This window comes from Catharus ustulatus, chromosome 1 (assembly GCF_009819885.2).
Source record: "Catharus ustulatus isolate bCatUst1 chromosome 1, bCatUst1.pri.v2, whole genome shotgun sequence".
In the NCBI taxonomy this organism is placed as follows: domain Eukaryota; kingdom Metazoa; phylum Chordata; class Aves; order Passeriformes; family Turdidae; genus Catharus; species Catharus ustulatus.
This window is the reverse complement of record NC_046221.1, coordinates 43,124,029-43,140,855: the sequence shown is the minus strand read 5'-3', so window position 1 is coordinate 43,140,855 and position 16,827 is coordinate 43,124,029. Positions and strand designations below refer to the sequence as shown.

The 16,827-nt window shown below is 41.4% G+C and overlaps 1 protein-coding gene across 1 annotated transcript in view; it reads right to left on the bottom strand.

Annotated features, from left to right (window-relative positions):
- The window catches only part of CMTM8 (CKLF like MARVEL transmembrane domain containing 8), a 38,196-nt gene extending 36,610 nt beyond the window's left edge, over positions 1–1,586 (bottom strand). Inside the window, exon 1 of the mRNA XM_033056442.2 lies at positions 1,383–1,586. Coding sequence (XP_032912333.1) covers positions 1,383–1,550 — 168 coding nt within the window. The 5' untranslated portion in view covers positions 1,551–1,586. The remainder of the gene's footprint in view (positions 1–1,382) is intronic.
- Positions 1,587–16,827: the final 15,241 nt, after the last annotated feature.

Genomic DNA, 16,827 nt, shown 5'->3' with positions numbered 1-16,827 from the left:
AGCTCAATGTGAGTGCAGCTGATCCAGTATTCACACCTAGAATGAATATATGACATTCCAGCAGGGCTCCGGAAAAGCCTTGGGCACCTCTCTAACAATCTACAGTGGGATCACTCTTCAGATGAAGTACAGGAAAGGTACATAACTCTGTTATAATTACTAACTGAAAGAGAGTGGGAAAGAAAGCAACTATTCTTTCAAAAACTTGTTTATTCACAGATCTACCACAGCTTTGACAGTGAAGCATCTCCTGTATTTAACAGACAAAACAAGCCTACAATCACCTATCTACTAGAGATCGACAGAATTCCCAAGGACACTGGCACACAGTGGTAGCAGGCTCTGACTTCACAGCCTCATCACTATTGGCCTGCAGAGCAATCTGGCATCTCAGTGTGCATCCTCTCTCCAATGGCACTGCTCCTGCCAGAGGTCCTACATCACACATCAGCCTGAAGCTTCGCCTGGTTATTTTAACTTTGAAGTCAGCAAAACCAGCAGTCATTCCGCTGCTCTGGTGAAGCACAATGTTTTCGAGCCTTGAAAACAAATGTGGTCTGATAAGTTAATCCTTGAAGCTTCAACACAACAAAAACCTGACACAGGAAACCCAAAAAGTTAGCTGGGGTAGCCGGCTCTTTAAGACCCTGAATTATTAATAGTGTAGATGAGTGGAATTAAACACACCATTTTTAAGAGGAGATGCTGAATATCTGTTGCTGAATACACTGAGGGCACACAGGCCTGCCGAGGGATCCCCACATTGTGCTGCTCTTCACCACCTACCACTTGAGGCAAGTGACCGAATTTAGCAGTGCCTGGCCCTCTGTGTGTTCATTCACACCTTACGAACTACCTGCAAAAAATAAATTCGCTACCAAACCCAAAAGGTGTCAGTTCATCTCCCACTGCACAGGTGTATCTAAGCACTAAGAGCGTAAGGAAATGGTTTTTATTGACCTAGGAAACAAAGGTAAGTTGTTCAATTAACTCTCACATCCTGACTATTCGTGCGCTATAAAGTGCAAAGCATACTCAACCAACGTGGTTACAGAAAAGTCTCCAAAACTCAGTTCCCGGTCTGCCAAAATTCCTCTTTCCGCTACGGGACGTGATGATACCGCAGACTGCGGGAGGCTGAATAGACCGCGTGTGCCCTGCGCTGCTTTTCCAGCTGTCGATAGTTTCCAGGCGGGACTTTGGTGCCCTCGCCGTAGAGCCGCTCTTGTTTCCGCGGGCTCGTCCTTTCCCCGCGGGCACGGACGGCCGGCAGCCGCGCCGGGCGATGCTGAGGGGAGCAGCCCAATCCCTCAGCGCAGCGCCGGCCGACGGCCCGGCCCAGGCGCCCCCGCCCCTGCGCGCCCCCGCCCCGGCTCACTCACAATCTCGGTCACCATCAGGAGCCCGGGCACGGTGCGCAGGAACTCCCTGTCGTAGGCGAGGGTGCTGGAGCTGGCCGACAGGTTGGCGGTGAAGGAGCTGCTGGTGGTGGTGACCGTGTGCGAGCGCGGGCGCGGCGGCTGCTCCTGAGGGGCCACGGGCGGCTCCATGGCCGGCGCGGCTGTCGCCGGACGGGCGGCGCCGAGGCTCGGCCGCTCGCCGCTTTGTGTGGCCCAGGCGCCGCGGGCAGCCCCCGCCTGGGCTCGGGGGAGAAGGAGGAGGGTGCTGGGCGGCCGGCCCGGGCGGGGAGGCGGGTCCGGAGCCGGGCCGCCCGCCCCGCAGACCGCCCAGCCCTCCTGTCGCTGCCCCCGAGCGGGACCCTGCGCTGCTGGGGCGAGGGAACGAGGGTCCGAGCGGGTCCGCTCTCAACACCGGCCCCTGACCTCCCGGACGTTTATACACTTGGGATCCCGTCTGCTCCCAGTGCAGGAGCCAAGCCGAACCACCGCTGTCTGTGGCGAGCACGGTTTGGGGAGCCCAGTCCCTCCAGGCTGTCACTGGAGGCGCTGGCAGGAGCCGTGCTGGTGCTGCAGGTGGCCGTCCCCACTGGCTGCCATCGCCTGGGAGAGGAGCCCCGGCAAAGTGCCGCGGGCGAGAAACAAGAGTCCGGGAGATAACACGGCCCTCTCAGCTGGGAATGGGCGTTTTGCCGGGTCTGCCGAATAACCAAGAGACTGAGCAACGCAGAAGACTTTTGAAAGCCATAAAAGTCACTGGAAATGTAAAGTATGGAGTCATTATTGACCTACCTGGAGTGTTGAGCTGTTCCTTAACCTGTATTTTTCAGTACTCCACTCTGAAATGTCATCTTCAAAAAAAGCAAACCCAAACATTTCTCGATCTTTTAAGAGCTTTTAAAGAGATCTTCCATTCCTCAAAAACCATGGGGTTTCAACAATAAGCAAGCAGGTTATAGTTATTTTCAACATTCAGGAACTCTAATTAGCAAAGGATTTGGTTGTGGCCGTTCAGTAAAAATGAAGTGTTTTCCATATGTCTGGTGGCTATTGTCCTTGAATTGTTTGCTGCAGCTCTCCTACCGGATAACAAAGGCTGGATTTTGTGGTGTTACCTTTCAGCAAGAGATTGAAGCAGCTGGGGATGGAGGAGGAGGAGTATGGGAGAGTTTCTCCCAGAAATGCAGGAAACATGGATTACCCAAAGGAACTGTTCTTATGCATTATTGTGCCTCTGTTCACAGTGTGTGTCACAATAAAGGCTCCATGGGCTTCTTGGAGTGTGTATCTTGGCTCATGCTCTGTGGAGCCTTCATGCCCTCTAAACTCTGGCTAAGAAAAGTAGTAAACTCTGATTAGGAAAAAATACACAATTTGATGAAGCCTTTCAATGTAAATGTTTTAGACACAGGTGGCTTTTTTATTTAAGATGGCAGAAGAAATGTGGCAGAGTTTTGCAAATATGAACTGCAGGTCATCAGAACATGATACCTGTCACTCAAGATGATAAGATACACAGATAGCATCTTCTTTTTTTTGTGAGGAAAAAAAAGACCCTTATTAAACCACACACTCACCCCACTGAGCACAACTTCTCAATCATGAAACAAGGAATTTGACATTTTTTGGCAAAACCGTTTTTTTTAGTGACATTAACAGCACTCTTTATTTTTTGTGCTCATATTTTATCCCTTCCTATTAAATAAGAGTTGATATTTTAAAGGAACAGAACACATCTGTGCACTGGTCTGTTTGAAGGCCTGCTTCAACTGGCTTGCAAGTAAAAAGTGCTTTATCTGATTGTTCAGCACTGCCAAGGTTCCTTCCAATGCCAGAGCTACTTTGCCATGCCCCTGTTGCTGTTTGTGAGGATCCATTGTAACAGCTTTGATTTTCCCCTCTGAGAGATTCCTGCCTTTTCAGTTTTCCACCTAGAAGATTAGTAAGTAAAAGTGAGGAAATGTGGGGCTAAAATTCATGCTGCTATCAAAATTAACACTAATTTAAAAGTTGTTTGAGCCATTCACATTACTTTCCCTTTGAGAGCTTATTTATTTTACACTGGATGTATATTCTCACCATGTTTCCAGTGTTCATGCATAATTCTAAAACTCTTTATTTTTTTGCTCCCTAAACTCTTGAGGGTCAGTGTTGGTTTTCTTTCAGCCATCAGAACAAGAGCAATAAATTTCATTGCTTTTTGGTCTGCACATCTGCCATTTGAGCATCCCAGCTCCTGTAGAGGAGGAAAAAATGTAAAGTAAAAAACACAGGGAACCAATTGTTTTCTACTTCGGCTATATTAATATACTGTATGCTTTCAATGTCTATTGTAGAGGTCTAGTATTGTGATGAATTCAACAAGAACTGGAGGGCTACACTTGTGGGCAATTTCTCTGAACTCTGAACACTCTGACTTCCCTAGTTAGCTTGTTTTTCTCTGGCAAACATATTCGAAGAATAAGTTTCACTAAAAAATGGATAAACACTCCAGAAGGTTTTCTGTGTCTGATATTCCTGGAAGCAAATTTCATTCTTTAACTTGACAACATAATACTTGACATTTTGAACGTTAATTGTGAGGCTCTAATTTTTTTGTTTTGCATCCTTGCACAGAGGGCTAGAACTGGAAAGCCTTCAGGGACCAGCTGAGCCTAGCTAGGTTTTTTTTACATGTAGATAGCATCAGAAACAAAATAATTGAATGCTGCTGCTTGAACAATCAACCTTTTATTACAGAACTACCAAGAGAAAATAAGGTGGCCCATTTTCTTTATTTTAAATTAACCTTTCAAGGGAAGGATCAGCGAGGCTTTTAAACACCAGTCAAGATTGTAACCTCTTGTTTGTCGACTACTATAAGGAAGTAAACTTTGATTAGGAAAAACCATGGAATTTGGTGAATGTAAATGTTTTAGTAAAAGCAGAATAGTGGATAAAAGTATTATCAGGTTTCTCAGTAAAGGGATTAGTCCTGAATGTTTCATTATCTAATTAACAGAGTCTTCCATTTAAGCTGGTTTTGTTCTCAAAGCCTGAGGTATCAACATTTTTGACATTACTGATCAAGCTCTCTAGAACTACTTTCTTAGCAACAATCCAGCCAGCTGGAAGTGCTAATTAAAGTAGGTCCAAGGAGTGGAACTGACTGGAATTTCCTGAACTGTTTTTCTGATTTTGAAAAACAGCTTCTCTTCCCCCTTCCCAAATCCTAGAATATTCAAATGTCAAACTCAGACAGACCTATTTTTAGGTAAGTAACACACATTGACATGTAAAGGATGAATAAGATTTTTCAGTGATTATCAGCAGGTTTCAGACCAAACAAAAAACTTACTATATTTAAACCACCTAGAAGTGAACTAAGAACGCTAAGGGAACTTACTCTGAAGAGAGCAATAAAGGAACTGTACTTTCCATGAAACCCAGGTTTCGCACAAGGAGCAGGGATTTATGTCAGATGTCCAGGACAAATGCTCTCACCCTTGACATCCTACTGTGCTAATCTGAGGATGAGATATTTTCATTTAGCATTAAATCAAGAAATGATTGGAAATTTCCTAATGGCTTTTCAGAATTAGCAAAGTGTAGGCTTTGAGCTACAAAAGTATTCAAGTAAATAATTTATAACATATTTTACCCTTTGGCAGCTTGCAAACATATGGAAAAGCTGATTTATAGTAGCCCAAACCAGAAATACTTGATTTTTATTTTGGTGGTAACATGTGCCATAGGCACATGATCAATCAAAACAAATGTCTCTGTGTAGGAATCCATATTTCACAAAGTAAAGATGGTTTTCATGACTGAGATACTTGGATCTTCAAGTGTTGCAGCAACAGAGAGAGAATAGATGAGATTCCCATATTTTCAAAATGGCCATTATTTGGCAAATCCATAGAGAATCTTTATTTGTATGTGGGGTTACTGAACACAAGGCTTGTTCTGTTTTGCAGCCTGTGCACCTAAAATTAATGAACATAAAATCAATACCAATTCAAACAACAATCGAAGTAATGACAGTGCATGGGATTTTATCACCAGACGCTTGATACTATCCTAATGCTGGAAAAGGCAGGATTTAGCTGTATGTGTTCTGTACTACTCTTATCACAAATATTTCTTCCTTTACATGAAGTTTACTTGAATTATATGGACAAAGTCCTGACTGTAGACACACAGTCATTGTACCTGCCAGAAAGCCATCTTTCAACATATTTCACCATACAGATAATTAACTCGGTGCTGGGAACAGTAACATACTGACTTTTAGATTTTATTTTCTGTTCTGAAACCCACGACACTAAGTAAACTGTGTGGTGATAGAGACTGTGCTAAGAAAAGAAAGCACAGAGAACATAAGCTGTGTATTTTCTTTGCATTAGGCTTTCACCAGCTGTTTTATCTGCTCTGGGAATCTAAAGATCTGTCCCAGCCCTGCAACACAACTATGTCACAGATACTCTACTAAGAAAAAAATCGCTTCTTTCAGAGCTGACTTCTGCTTAGAACACACTGTCTCTGCATGCTGAATGTATATACTTAACTTCAAAGCAGAGAGCACATCTACTCAAATTAAAAAGAGTTTATAGTGAGAAGTGTGAAGTCTACATACAAATCTCAGAATGGGAGTTGTGGTTTTCATGCTGGGGCCAGGGACCTGAGCTCTGCAGTGCACCTGCAGGAGCGTGTCCGCATTTTATTTCCCAGGCTACTTCCCAGCTGCTCTTGATCGTCTTGCTCTCCAGTGAGCCTGTAAGCACAGCTCCAAGCACAGCGAGTGGCTGTGCCTTTGCACACCTGCAAATCAGAGGCCACCCGAATACTCAAGAGCATCTGGTGTCTTGTTGTGTGACGAAGGAGCTTATTCTGCCCCTGAGCATGTCTGGGCAGGCTGTCCCTGAGGCACACTCATAAATACTTTCATTAGGGTCAGCAGTCTGCCACAGACCTCTAAATATTATTATGGAGCAAACACGTATTAGTGATTACATCATTGAGAATATAAACATTTCCACTGAAGACATGTGCATTTTCTACTTGCTAAGGGTGGTGCTTGCTTAAGTGTTTATGTAAATTGCAGCAGGTAATGTTTATACAGCACCCAAGCCAGTGCAAAACAGCTGGAGGAAAATATCACCTTCAACAATAGTCAATGCCATATTTGTTTTTAGATAATTAATGAAAGACTGTATAATTCTACCGTAGTTTCATCACAGCACCATCCAAATTTAAGGAGAGAGTTCATAGCCGACTCAGTTTGCTTTGCAGGCTTAAATAAAATAATAAAGAGTCAGCTATGTTACTCTGCTGTGGTTGGTACAACATCATGACACAGGCCTGAGACTTAAAGTGTGCCTTATATCATCCCAAATTATGAGGAGGAAGCTTGAGCTTGCTGTGTGTGTATATATACACTGAGAGAAGACATGGCTGGCAGGTAAAAACCTAACCAAATACTATGGCTAAAAGCTGAAACTAGACAAATTCAGACAGAAAATAAAGTGGCTTTGTTGTTGGGGCATTTTAAATTTATTTTTAGCATAGCATGATTAGCTATTTGAAGGATTTATTAAATAAAACAGTAGACTCTCCATCATTTTAAATCTTTAATTCCAAGCTATAGGTTTAATTGAAATGTACTCTTTACCAGACTTACATTGACAAATGTTGTGGTCTTTATTATACAGAACATGACAATAGATGACCCAAATGATTTGAGAAACCACAGAAATTAATTCCAACTATTTCCTTAAAGTGACTGCCTTGTTAACACTCTAGTCACCCAGCTGTACAGTACACATGCAGTACCAACGCCTGACACATCTCCTGGAGTGGCAGCAGAATAAAGGATCTCATGAATCTTGCTATGTCTGGACAATGAAAACTGGTAATGAAACTGCTGTACCAGGAGAATCAATTTTATGCAGAAGGACTTCAAGGTTTAAGGGTGGAAAAATTCTAATCCAGAGGAAGTTAAAAAACCAGTGGGCTGACTGCAGGATCTGCAGAGAAAGGTGCCAGCTGACCGGGGCAAAGTGCCGCAGTGTACATGCTCTGTCACAGGGGGCTGAAGCGCAGGAGAAGAGAACTGGAGCCTTGCAGCGATCTTGGGGATTCTAAATCTTGGGGAACACAGCAAAGGAAGGAGAAGGCAGAGAAGTGCATGCAGATGTTTTACTGCCCTTCATACTGGTTGACATAGCCTTTCTGTTAGTATGGAATAAGGACATTTGACATCTATCCATTAACAGAGAGAAAGAAAATTAACAGAGGACACAGTACACCACGTAGTGGCCTGAAATCTCCAAGCTCCAATATAGTACAAGTATTTTCAAATCAGCAGTTTATCTTTGCATCTATACAAGTGGCAAAACACTTCTGTGCAACAAAGAACAAAATGACCCTGATGTTTGTATTCACAGAGCAGTCTTAGCCCTGACACAAAACAAAACAAAACAAAACAAAACAAAACCAAAGAAACAATTCTCCCTAGTACAAAACACAGTCAAGTTCAACTCAAAGCAGGACACAGAGGTGCAGGCACCAGTGTTTTAGGATATACAGAATGCTGCTTATGACTGTAAATCATTGGATGCTATCATAGCATTAGTGTTACAGATATGCAAAGAACCAGCATGCAAAGCTCCTGATACCTGGTAGGTCTTGAGTCAGTGCATGAAAAAATACCTGCAGTGATGCAAGGCACTTAATGCACCCTCCAGTTCTAGCTTCCCAAAAATATCCTTTGCAAGAGAAGCTGGAGTTTGAAGAAACAGGAGAGAGAATAATGTTTGTTATGACTGCATGTATTTATGAGGGTTTTTTTTCTGTTCCTGGCCTACTAAAACCTGAGATTTTTAAATCAGAAAGACAAATGCATTATTAAATTTCTCAATTCACTTAGTTTTCTATGAAAATTGCAGGCTTTGGGATGTGTGAGAACAGTGCATGGTTTGAGACTATAAAACAGTCAGGAGGTAGATGATGGGCTGCCTTTTGGAGGGATTGGGATTTCCTCAGAACAAAGGCTTATACCATTTATGCCATGTCTTGAGAAAGCTTATCCTGTCAAGTCATTTATCACCCTGCTAACTAGCTACTGAGCATGGATAATGCTTTTTCCCTAGATCAGTGAGGGAAAAGAGAATTTTAGAAGAAAGGAAGGTTTTCATTTGGGGATTTGAGGAGATTGGGAGAAGACCTGATAGGAGTTAAGATATCTAAGCTCTTTGAACAATGAGAAAAACATACCAGGAAGGATTTTTCTAACAGCTCATAGTGCAGCTAAAATAGTCTTTCTGCTGAGGGCATCCCAGATATTTAAACTATGTGAACTGGCACAGCCCTTAGTTTGCAGTACTAGATTTGGAGTAAGTAGTGGATGCTCTGTGATAGGTGTGGCTGTAATTACTGATATTGAGGTGAATGAAGTTGTATATTTGCAAATGTCTGGCTTAATGCTAACTATGAGACAATTACGATGTGAGATTTTTAATTATACACATGTCCCCATACATCCCTACAATGAAAAAGCTTCTTTTCCTATGAACTTTGAGGTTCAGATAAAGAAAGGTTCAGACTCCATTGGTTGTTCTAGCTGCAGTGGGGGTATTTGTAAGAGCAATCTATTCCATGTAGATTTTTCTACAGAGAGCATACTCCTCAGTTACCACATTCTTGGCATTTACAAGAATTTGATATCTCCTGGTAACCTTCCTCTTTGTCATGTTCACCTGGAATTGACCAATGAGTTTAAGATTATGAAGATGAGGACAGGTAGTGTGATAGCTTAATTTGCATCTCCTCAGCACATCAGAAATCTGATTATATATATGAATACACACACACACACACACGCACAGAAGCATACAAGACCATGTCTCATAGATCCCGACAACTATTAAAAAAAAAAAAGTGGTCACTAAGTATATCAAATCTATGATGTTACAAGAGCAGTGTGATTCTCTGAATATACCAATCAAATAATTACTCACTTGTCATCCTCACAAGGATTCAATCAGAGGCCCAGGAAACAAGCTGTATCAGTGTGTGGAAATGAAGGTCATGCATCAAACTGCTGGGCTTTCTTTTTAAGTGATGCTATGATTGCTATTTCAGTGAAGGAGTGATCAGGGAGGGCATCATTTAATGATTCATTGTTCCAGCAAGGAAAAATATTGAAGTTAGCAATGATATATTTAAACCAGGTTTTACTTTGATGAAATCTCATTTGCTCCAAGGAAGGTTTAGATTTGATATTAGAAAAAAATTTATTCACTGAAAGGGTGGTCAGGCATTGGAACAAGCTGCCCAGGGAAATGGTGGAATCACCATCCTTGGAAGTGTTAAAAAAAACATGCAGGTGGTTATGGCACTTGGGGGAACATTTTCATAGTGAAGATGGCAGTGCTGGGTTAACAGCAGGACTCAGTCTTAGAGGTCTTTTCCAACCTAAATGGTTCTATGATTTCTTGCATGCAAGCACCTTTCTTATGCTAAAATACTTCTTTTATGAGCTGCCTGAAATCACTAGTGAAGGTTTAATTGATGTAATTCACAAGTAAGGGAAATATGAGTAAGTGGATTACTTCAGTTCATCAGTGCTGAAATGCAGGATTTAATAGATTATCTTCATCAATAGCAATGAACAACACTGGGATACCTCTATGGGTATTGCAAGGCATCTGTCTAACCAGATTTATAGGTGATGTCCTCCAGCCTGCAAAAATAATCCAATATATAAAGCAACACAGTATAAGGCAACCAGTGTTAAGAAAAATTACACATACAAAAGGAAAAAAAAATGCTGGTGAAGACATTCCATCATGTGTTTATAAGAGCACAGAAAGAGAGCCATGAAAAGGGGCCTCCCTAGGAAGGGGAACAGAGGGTTTGCAGATCCTCAGTCTCCCTCATGTGAGTGTGAATGATGCAGTTTAAGTGCACCTCTGAATTTGGGGAAGTGACAAAGAGGCAGGGCTTGAAGGACTACACCCCCCACGTACTTCCTCTCTGTGTATCCCTGCCTTGTAAAAGAAACCATAATTTCCCAGTTCTTCATTAATGTGATTGAAAATATTCTTTTTAAGATGAGTGACAAAGAGAGGCATAGACTCTCCATGATCACTATGCAGAGAAACTACCTTTACCCAGTGTGTGTGGTATTGAATCCCCTGACACAAGTTGTTCCAAAAAAAGCCACCAATTCATTATGATCAGTCAAGAATGCTGGACTAAAGCAGATGCAGTAAATTGTGTTCATTCAAAGGCAGCATAGAAAATAAAAAAATTGCCGTCCCAAATCATCACCAGTCCCAAACACTGAATCCATATGAAACTGAAGATTAGCTATTTCTTGAGGTTAGCCTACTGGATTTCAATATATTTTACTAATCATCTCAAAACAGATAATTCCTTTGAAAGCAAAATAATCTTTCTAAAGCTCTGTCTAGCTACACAAAGCCTTGGAAATAGGTATGCCCAAGAAAACTGCATTGAATAGAGATAAATCCCATGTTAAGACTAATACTTCAGAACTGAAAGCAGACTTGAAAATTAAACATTTTTCCTATTCAAGTGTTGTCTGTGAATGTATTTCCTTTTTAAAAATGTAGATTTAACACACAGAAGCAGGTAGACAGCAAGCAGTCCCAGGGAATGATGTCACTGGTTCCTTAAGGTATGTCCAGCAAGGTCAGCAATCCGAGCAACTGCCTTCGAACAGTCCAGTTGAAATGCTTTTATCCTGACTCAAGCAGGCTGCTTTGAATAGTTAAGGTTCCCTGCTTATTCACCATATAACATTATTATTACCATGTATTATTATTACTACCATATAACTTCTGTAACAGTAAATCACATTCTCATTTTTAGTGACGCATTCAAGGAGGACTCGTGTGAAGCCTGGTTACCTGGTGTAGATTTCCCAGTCATTTTAACATAATGAGTTTTAAATCAATCTAGTCAAGCTCAATAATTGACACAAGGTACCCTGAGCTGAGTTTCTCAAGTGTTCCCATTCTGTTTCCTAAAATCTCTCTGTCCATGCACTCTGGGCCTAAATACTGTCCCAACATTACAGGAACAGAGATGTTAAAAACTTTCAATATTTGCTCACTGCCCCTTGGATCTCACTGCTCTCCTGATCCAGCCCACATGATGACATGACAGGTTCTAGCTAAATACAGTCATTTTACAGGAATGCCTCTTCAAAAGTCACGTAACCACATTCACTACTCTTCACTTTAGGATTGATTACAGTAGCAATTAAAAAAAACCCGAAAACAAAACAGTGATGCTGGCTTTGTGCCAGGGAAGAGAGCTTAGGTACAACATTTACGCTCTCAGATGGATGCAACCAGGAAGATTTCCAGCCCACCTATTTTAGATGAATAAAACCACATCTGGAGTCAGATGTGTCCCTGGAGTGTTCTTGCTCAATTATTTTCATTTAACCTCAACCTCTGGTGACAACAGAGCAGAGCTGCTGGCCGTATTATACTTATTTGTTTTTAAGATCACATAAAAACATTAATAGCCAGGGTTATGGCTCCCTTGCCATTACCTAGGGCTCCTGCTTCTAGCTCTGACTCTGCAATTGCAAAAGGGAAGGAAGATAATTCCCTCAGAAATTCAAGAAGAGCATTTTGAGGAGCTTTGCTTTGAGGGCTTATCTCTAACTACTTAGTCAGACCTAATCCTGCTTAGCTTAGCTCTAAGAAAAATCACAAACTGATGAGGAGGTAACCAACACTTCTGATTACTTCTCACTTGTTAAACACAGTTTGTGCAACCCTGAGGAAGCTGCAGCTATTTCTCTTGCCAGCCTTTCTCATGACCATCATCACATTTTCATGAACTTTCATGATCCCACAGCAAAGTGAGTGCAGTGCATATTTCTTCTGTATAAGTTGTCTAGAAACAGCATATTTTTCTCATCTTAGTTTTCCACTTCTTGCTTGGTGAAACAACACATGGAATGGAAAGGGAACTTGAACAGCAATGGTTTTATCTCTATGCATTTTGATAACGGCAAGTGTGCTTGTGAAATCTCTCTTCTACTTCAGCAACTGCTAAGTTCTCTGAGGAGACATTTTCCAGGTTTTAGTTTTGAAAGGAACGCTGCTGCACTAAGCTATTACCATGAAGCCATGCCTGGTACAGACTGACAGGCCAAAAGGGGTTTCAATCAACCCTCACCAGCTTTGTCTTCACTCTTTCTGTATTTCAGGGCATGTTCTTGTATTACCATCTCTTGCACTGGTTGAAACTCACTTGGGCTCATTCCTTTTGTTCCAACAAATGCAATACTTTGCATTCTGTCGCCTCTCTTCTCCACACATAGTACATGCAAGTTAACACTTGAAACAATTTACCTGTAGGGTTTGCAGTGCAACCCCATTCCACTCTAACCCGATTGCTTTCAGAAAGCTAATTGTGCCTGCTAGCAAACACCTCTGCTGCTCAAGCCTTGCCCAGCCTTGTCAAGGCAATCACATTGTATTTTTGAAAAGCCACACCTGGAAATTGCCATACCTGGAAACTGCACATTCCTCTGTCAAATGGTTTTAAGGAGCTGAATTACCAGATTTTGAATGCATCTGTGAATAATGTATAGTTATTCATAAGATGGAGATAAAATTTCCTAGGGGCAAAAAATTGTGAGTATAGTAACTAGGTAGACTACACCTAAGTGTAGGATACTACAGCTCCAGAGCAGGAATACATTGGAATCAACATAAGCAGCTTTTGTTACAAAGCTTAAACAGTGATGGGTTAAAGACCTTTGCTAGCTACCAAGATCTTGGTGTGATCACCTGCTCTAGAGACTTAAAGTAGCCTGAGCAACTGCACCAGGAAATACCACTAAGAAACAACTTGAGCTTCTGCTATTTTAAAACAGTCAATATATGAATAAAGATGGGAGTGGCATAAGGATTAAACCCAAGAGTATGAAAGCTTGGAAGACCTTATTCCACTTAACCTCTCTGCTGGACATCAAATGTTAAGACAAGGCTAAATGCACATGGCAGTCTGCTGATCCTTTTTTTCCACTCTGGCTAAAGCTCTGGGAGTAATGAAAGGTATTCCTTATCTGTAGTTCCCTACAGCCTGAAAAAAATGCAGATAAAGAAAACAGGAGGGTAAGACTAAACAAAGACAAGGGAAGACTGCCATGACTAAGTGCTACTGCAATTACCACCTAGCTTGAAGCTTGAAGAAAATGCTATTAATGACACCTACATTAAATTTTAAAAAAGCCCAGAAACAACAAAATACCCAAAGCATCTCTGTTACATTCCATTGCAAATCTACACAGCAAGTGGGAATGAGAAAAAAATATGAATTTGGTTTAAAAATACTGCTAAAAAAACTTCTATAAAATCCAGGCTTTAATCCAAAGCACAAGCACAGCCAGGGCTGGCTCTGCTTAGCTATCACAGTACAGAGCAGCTTGCTTTGTGCTCACTTTGCTTTCAAGTATTTAGAGCCTCCTAAAGCATGAATCACAATACATGTAGGTTTATTTCTCGATGCAACAATACAGGGAGTGGGTACCACAAAAATAGAACACCATGTTTAAAAAAAAAAGAAAAAAAGCGCCTCACAGTCCCAGGCAGCTGCTGTGATGCAAGTGCTTGTGTTTGACTTTGCATTTCAAATACTAGTATTTAGAATGATGTAGATCAGGAACCCTGCCAGTGCTTGCTAACAGATTTGGCTTGCTTTCCAGCTGTCTCCAGCCTTTAAATAGCAAAAAAAGCAAACTAAAAATCCCCAAGGCTGCACTTTCTGAGCCTACCACATGCCTGTTCAATAATCATCAAACTGAAAGATACTCACCAAGTCCTCAGAAACGCCAACCATACAGAAAAAAATCTATCACACTGAGAGCTGAAGTATGTTCCTATGACAAGAATTGGGTTTATAATAAACCTGGATTTGGAGAAAGGAAGGGCAAAGTAGTTCAATTAATGTCACTATTATTTTCACCTGAACATGAAATATGCACTATTCTTTGCAAATGTGGCATTTCAGAGCTTCAGGGACCAGCAGCATGGATGTGATACTGTTCCCCTGAAATAGTAGCAATGTTTTCAATTATCCCAACCTGACTTATTGCCATCCCAGACATGGAGGACAGGCTGGAAGAAATCTGTGTACTAGCTTCACAGCTAGACAGCTTTAAATGGATAGAGAGACATTAGCTAGTGCAAAGGCAGCTGAACATTAATCCTCTTGGTGGCCTTGCTAAAATCTTGTGCAAAATTCCCAGCACATTACAATGCTTATTTGTGCACACAAACATTCAAAAGCAAGGTAAGTAGGAGTTCATCTGTGTAGATGAGCATGTGTGAGCATGTACACATATCCACCTTCTGATATGAAGAACTCTTCTTAAGGTGCACTACAACACAGCACATACAGGTGCAGCTACACAAAGATGAGAAGGAAGCTGGAACAGGCATGAAGAAAAGCTGTAGGGCAAAGGACAAGACATGACTCTCATCCAGGTGAGAAAAGGAAACATGCAGTGTAGCAACAAACAGCAACACTAACATCAGAGCGTGATGTGGATTAGGCAGAACAGACTCTGGCAGCTACATCCAGCTAAACAATCAGGATTGCTCACGCAGGTCAGAGTGGTACTTTATTTATCATTCACTGGTTCCTTCAGAATAACTTACAGGAAGAGCATACTTTTAAAATCAGTAATTCTAGTTGATTCTGAAATCAGTTTCTAGTAACTTACAGAAATAATCAACAAATAGTTCCCAACATCCCTACAATTACCCTTCATTAAACCTAAAACCGATACTGTAAGTAACATAAATATAACAAAAATTCAATTTAGACATAGGGAACTCTGACAGACATACCATTATGCTGGCTGTCACCCCATTGTTCTCCTCTTAAAATCTGGTTCTGCAATTGTTTTCAGTAAGAGCAGGATTAGACTGACTGGTCAAGAGTTATCTCAAAGTCCTTACCCAAAGCAGGGATCTAAAATCAAGTTAGAACATACTGAGAGAGAACCATGTTTCATTTAACCTGAATGCCAAACACTCCTTTGCACGTGTTCGGATTGAAGGCAGATGCTCTTCTCATCCATTATTCAAAATGGAAGTGTTACCTTTTAGTGCTCAGATTTCTATCAGATCATAGCAAATCACAGGAGAAAAATCCATGCAGCCAGGAGACAGGCAGAAAATAAGTATTATTACGCTTTCTAATAACATGATGTGCCATGTGTTCCAGGACATTTTATCTCAGCATTATCTAATTTCACTGCTGTGAAATCTATGTAATTCATTCATATGACTCCAGGCTTACAAAGAAGTCTAGGTTGGGAGCATTATAATGAACCTTCAGCACAGGCCATTGGACACTGACTTCTTGTCTGCCGTATTTCTTGTACAGCCTGGCTGTTATTTGCAGTCAGACAATGAGAGACACCCAGTCTGTTTGCACTGATTTAGTGAGAAAGCACCACTCCTTCAGAAGATACATAAAACAAAGGTGTCCAGTATAATTCTCTTGTGACAGTTTTTACTTTGCTGTTGACTCAGGCTAATTAGAATTTAAGCTCTTTTGGATGGATGTTTGAGATACTTACATATTTATTCTATTGGTTGATTTCATGCACTGTTAAAATAAATATAATTTTGAGGTAAAAGTGCCACAAGAAATGATCTAACGGCTAAAATTCTGTCTCAAAATTAGGAATAAAGTACATCCGGGCACAGATTTGCTGGGCAACCATCTTTACTCCTCTCAATATCCCTACATGTAAATAATGGATTAGGACAATGCTCTCATTTTATTAACTGCTCCAAGGCTTTCAATAGACAATGCATTATTCTGGTCACCAAGAAAACCATACTTGTTTAACAGTATGATCTCCCACACTAAGTAGCAGACCTTCCTTTCCCTGGATAAACACTTGTGACACCTCTCACCCCTTTGGCTGATGTACAGACTGACAAAACTGAGCACAGTGTGCTCTTGTTACTTCCTAAAGTCTTTCAACTTCAACGCCCAACAGAAACAAATGCTGGGTACACAGTAGAGGAACCCTAGTGATACTGAAAAATCTCACTGACCATACTGTCCAACACCTGAGGTAGGGGCTGTTGCCCTGTACTTGGGAGGGTTTTAGTTGACGGGCAAGGCAATGCCTTGGGTGGAGGTTATATGTTGGACATTTTATACCAAGCTTCTTCCCTCAGTTCCAGTGGATCTACAACACATTAATCTGGTGCTGAACTATGACCATCTTCTAAATACAAGGAACACACTGTATGACAGGGACAGTCATACAGAAACCTCGGGAAATTCAGAAATGGTCGAAAAAGTAACTCCAGAGCAGGTGGAATCAGCCACTTATCGACCAGTGCCCTCCAGTGGCCCCCACAGCAACTGAAGG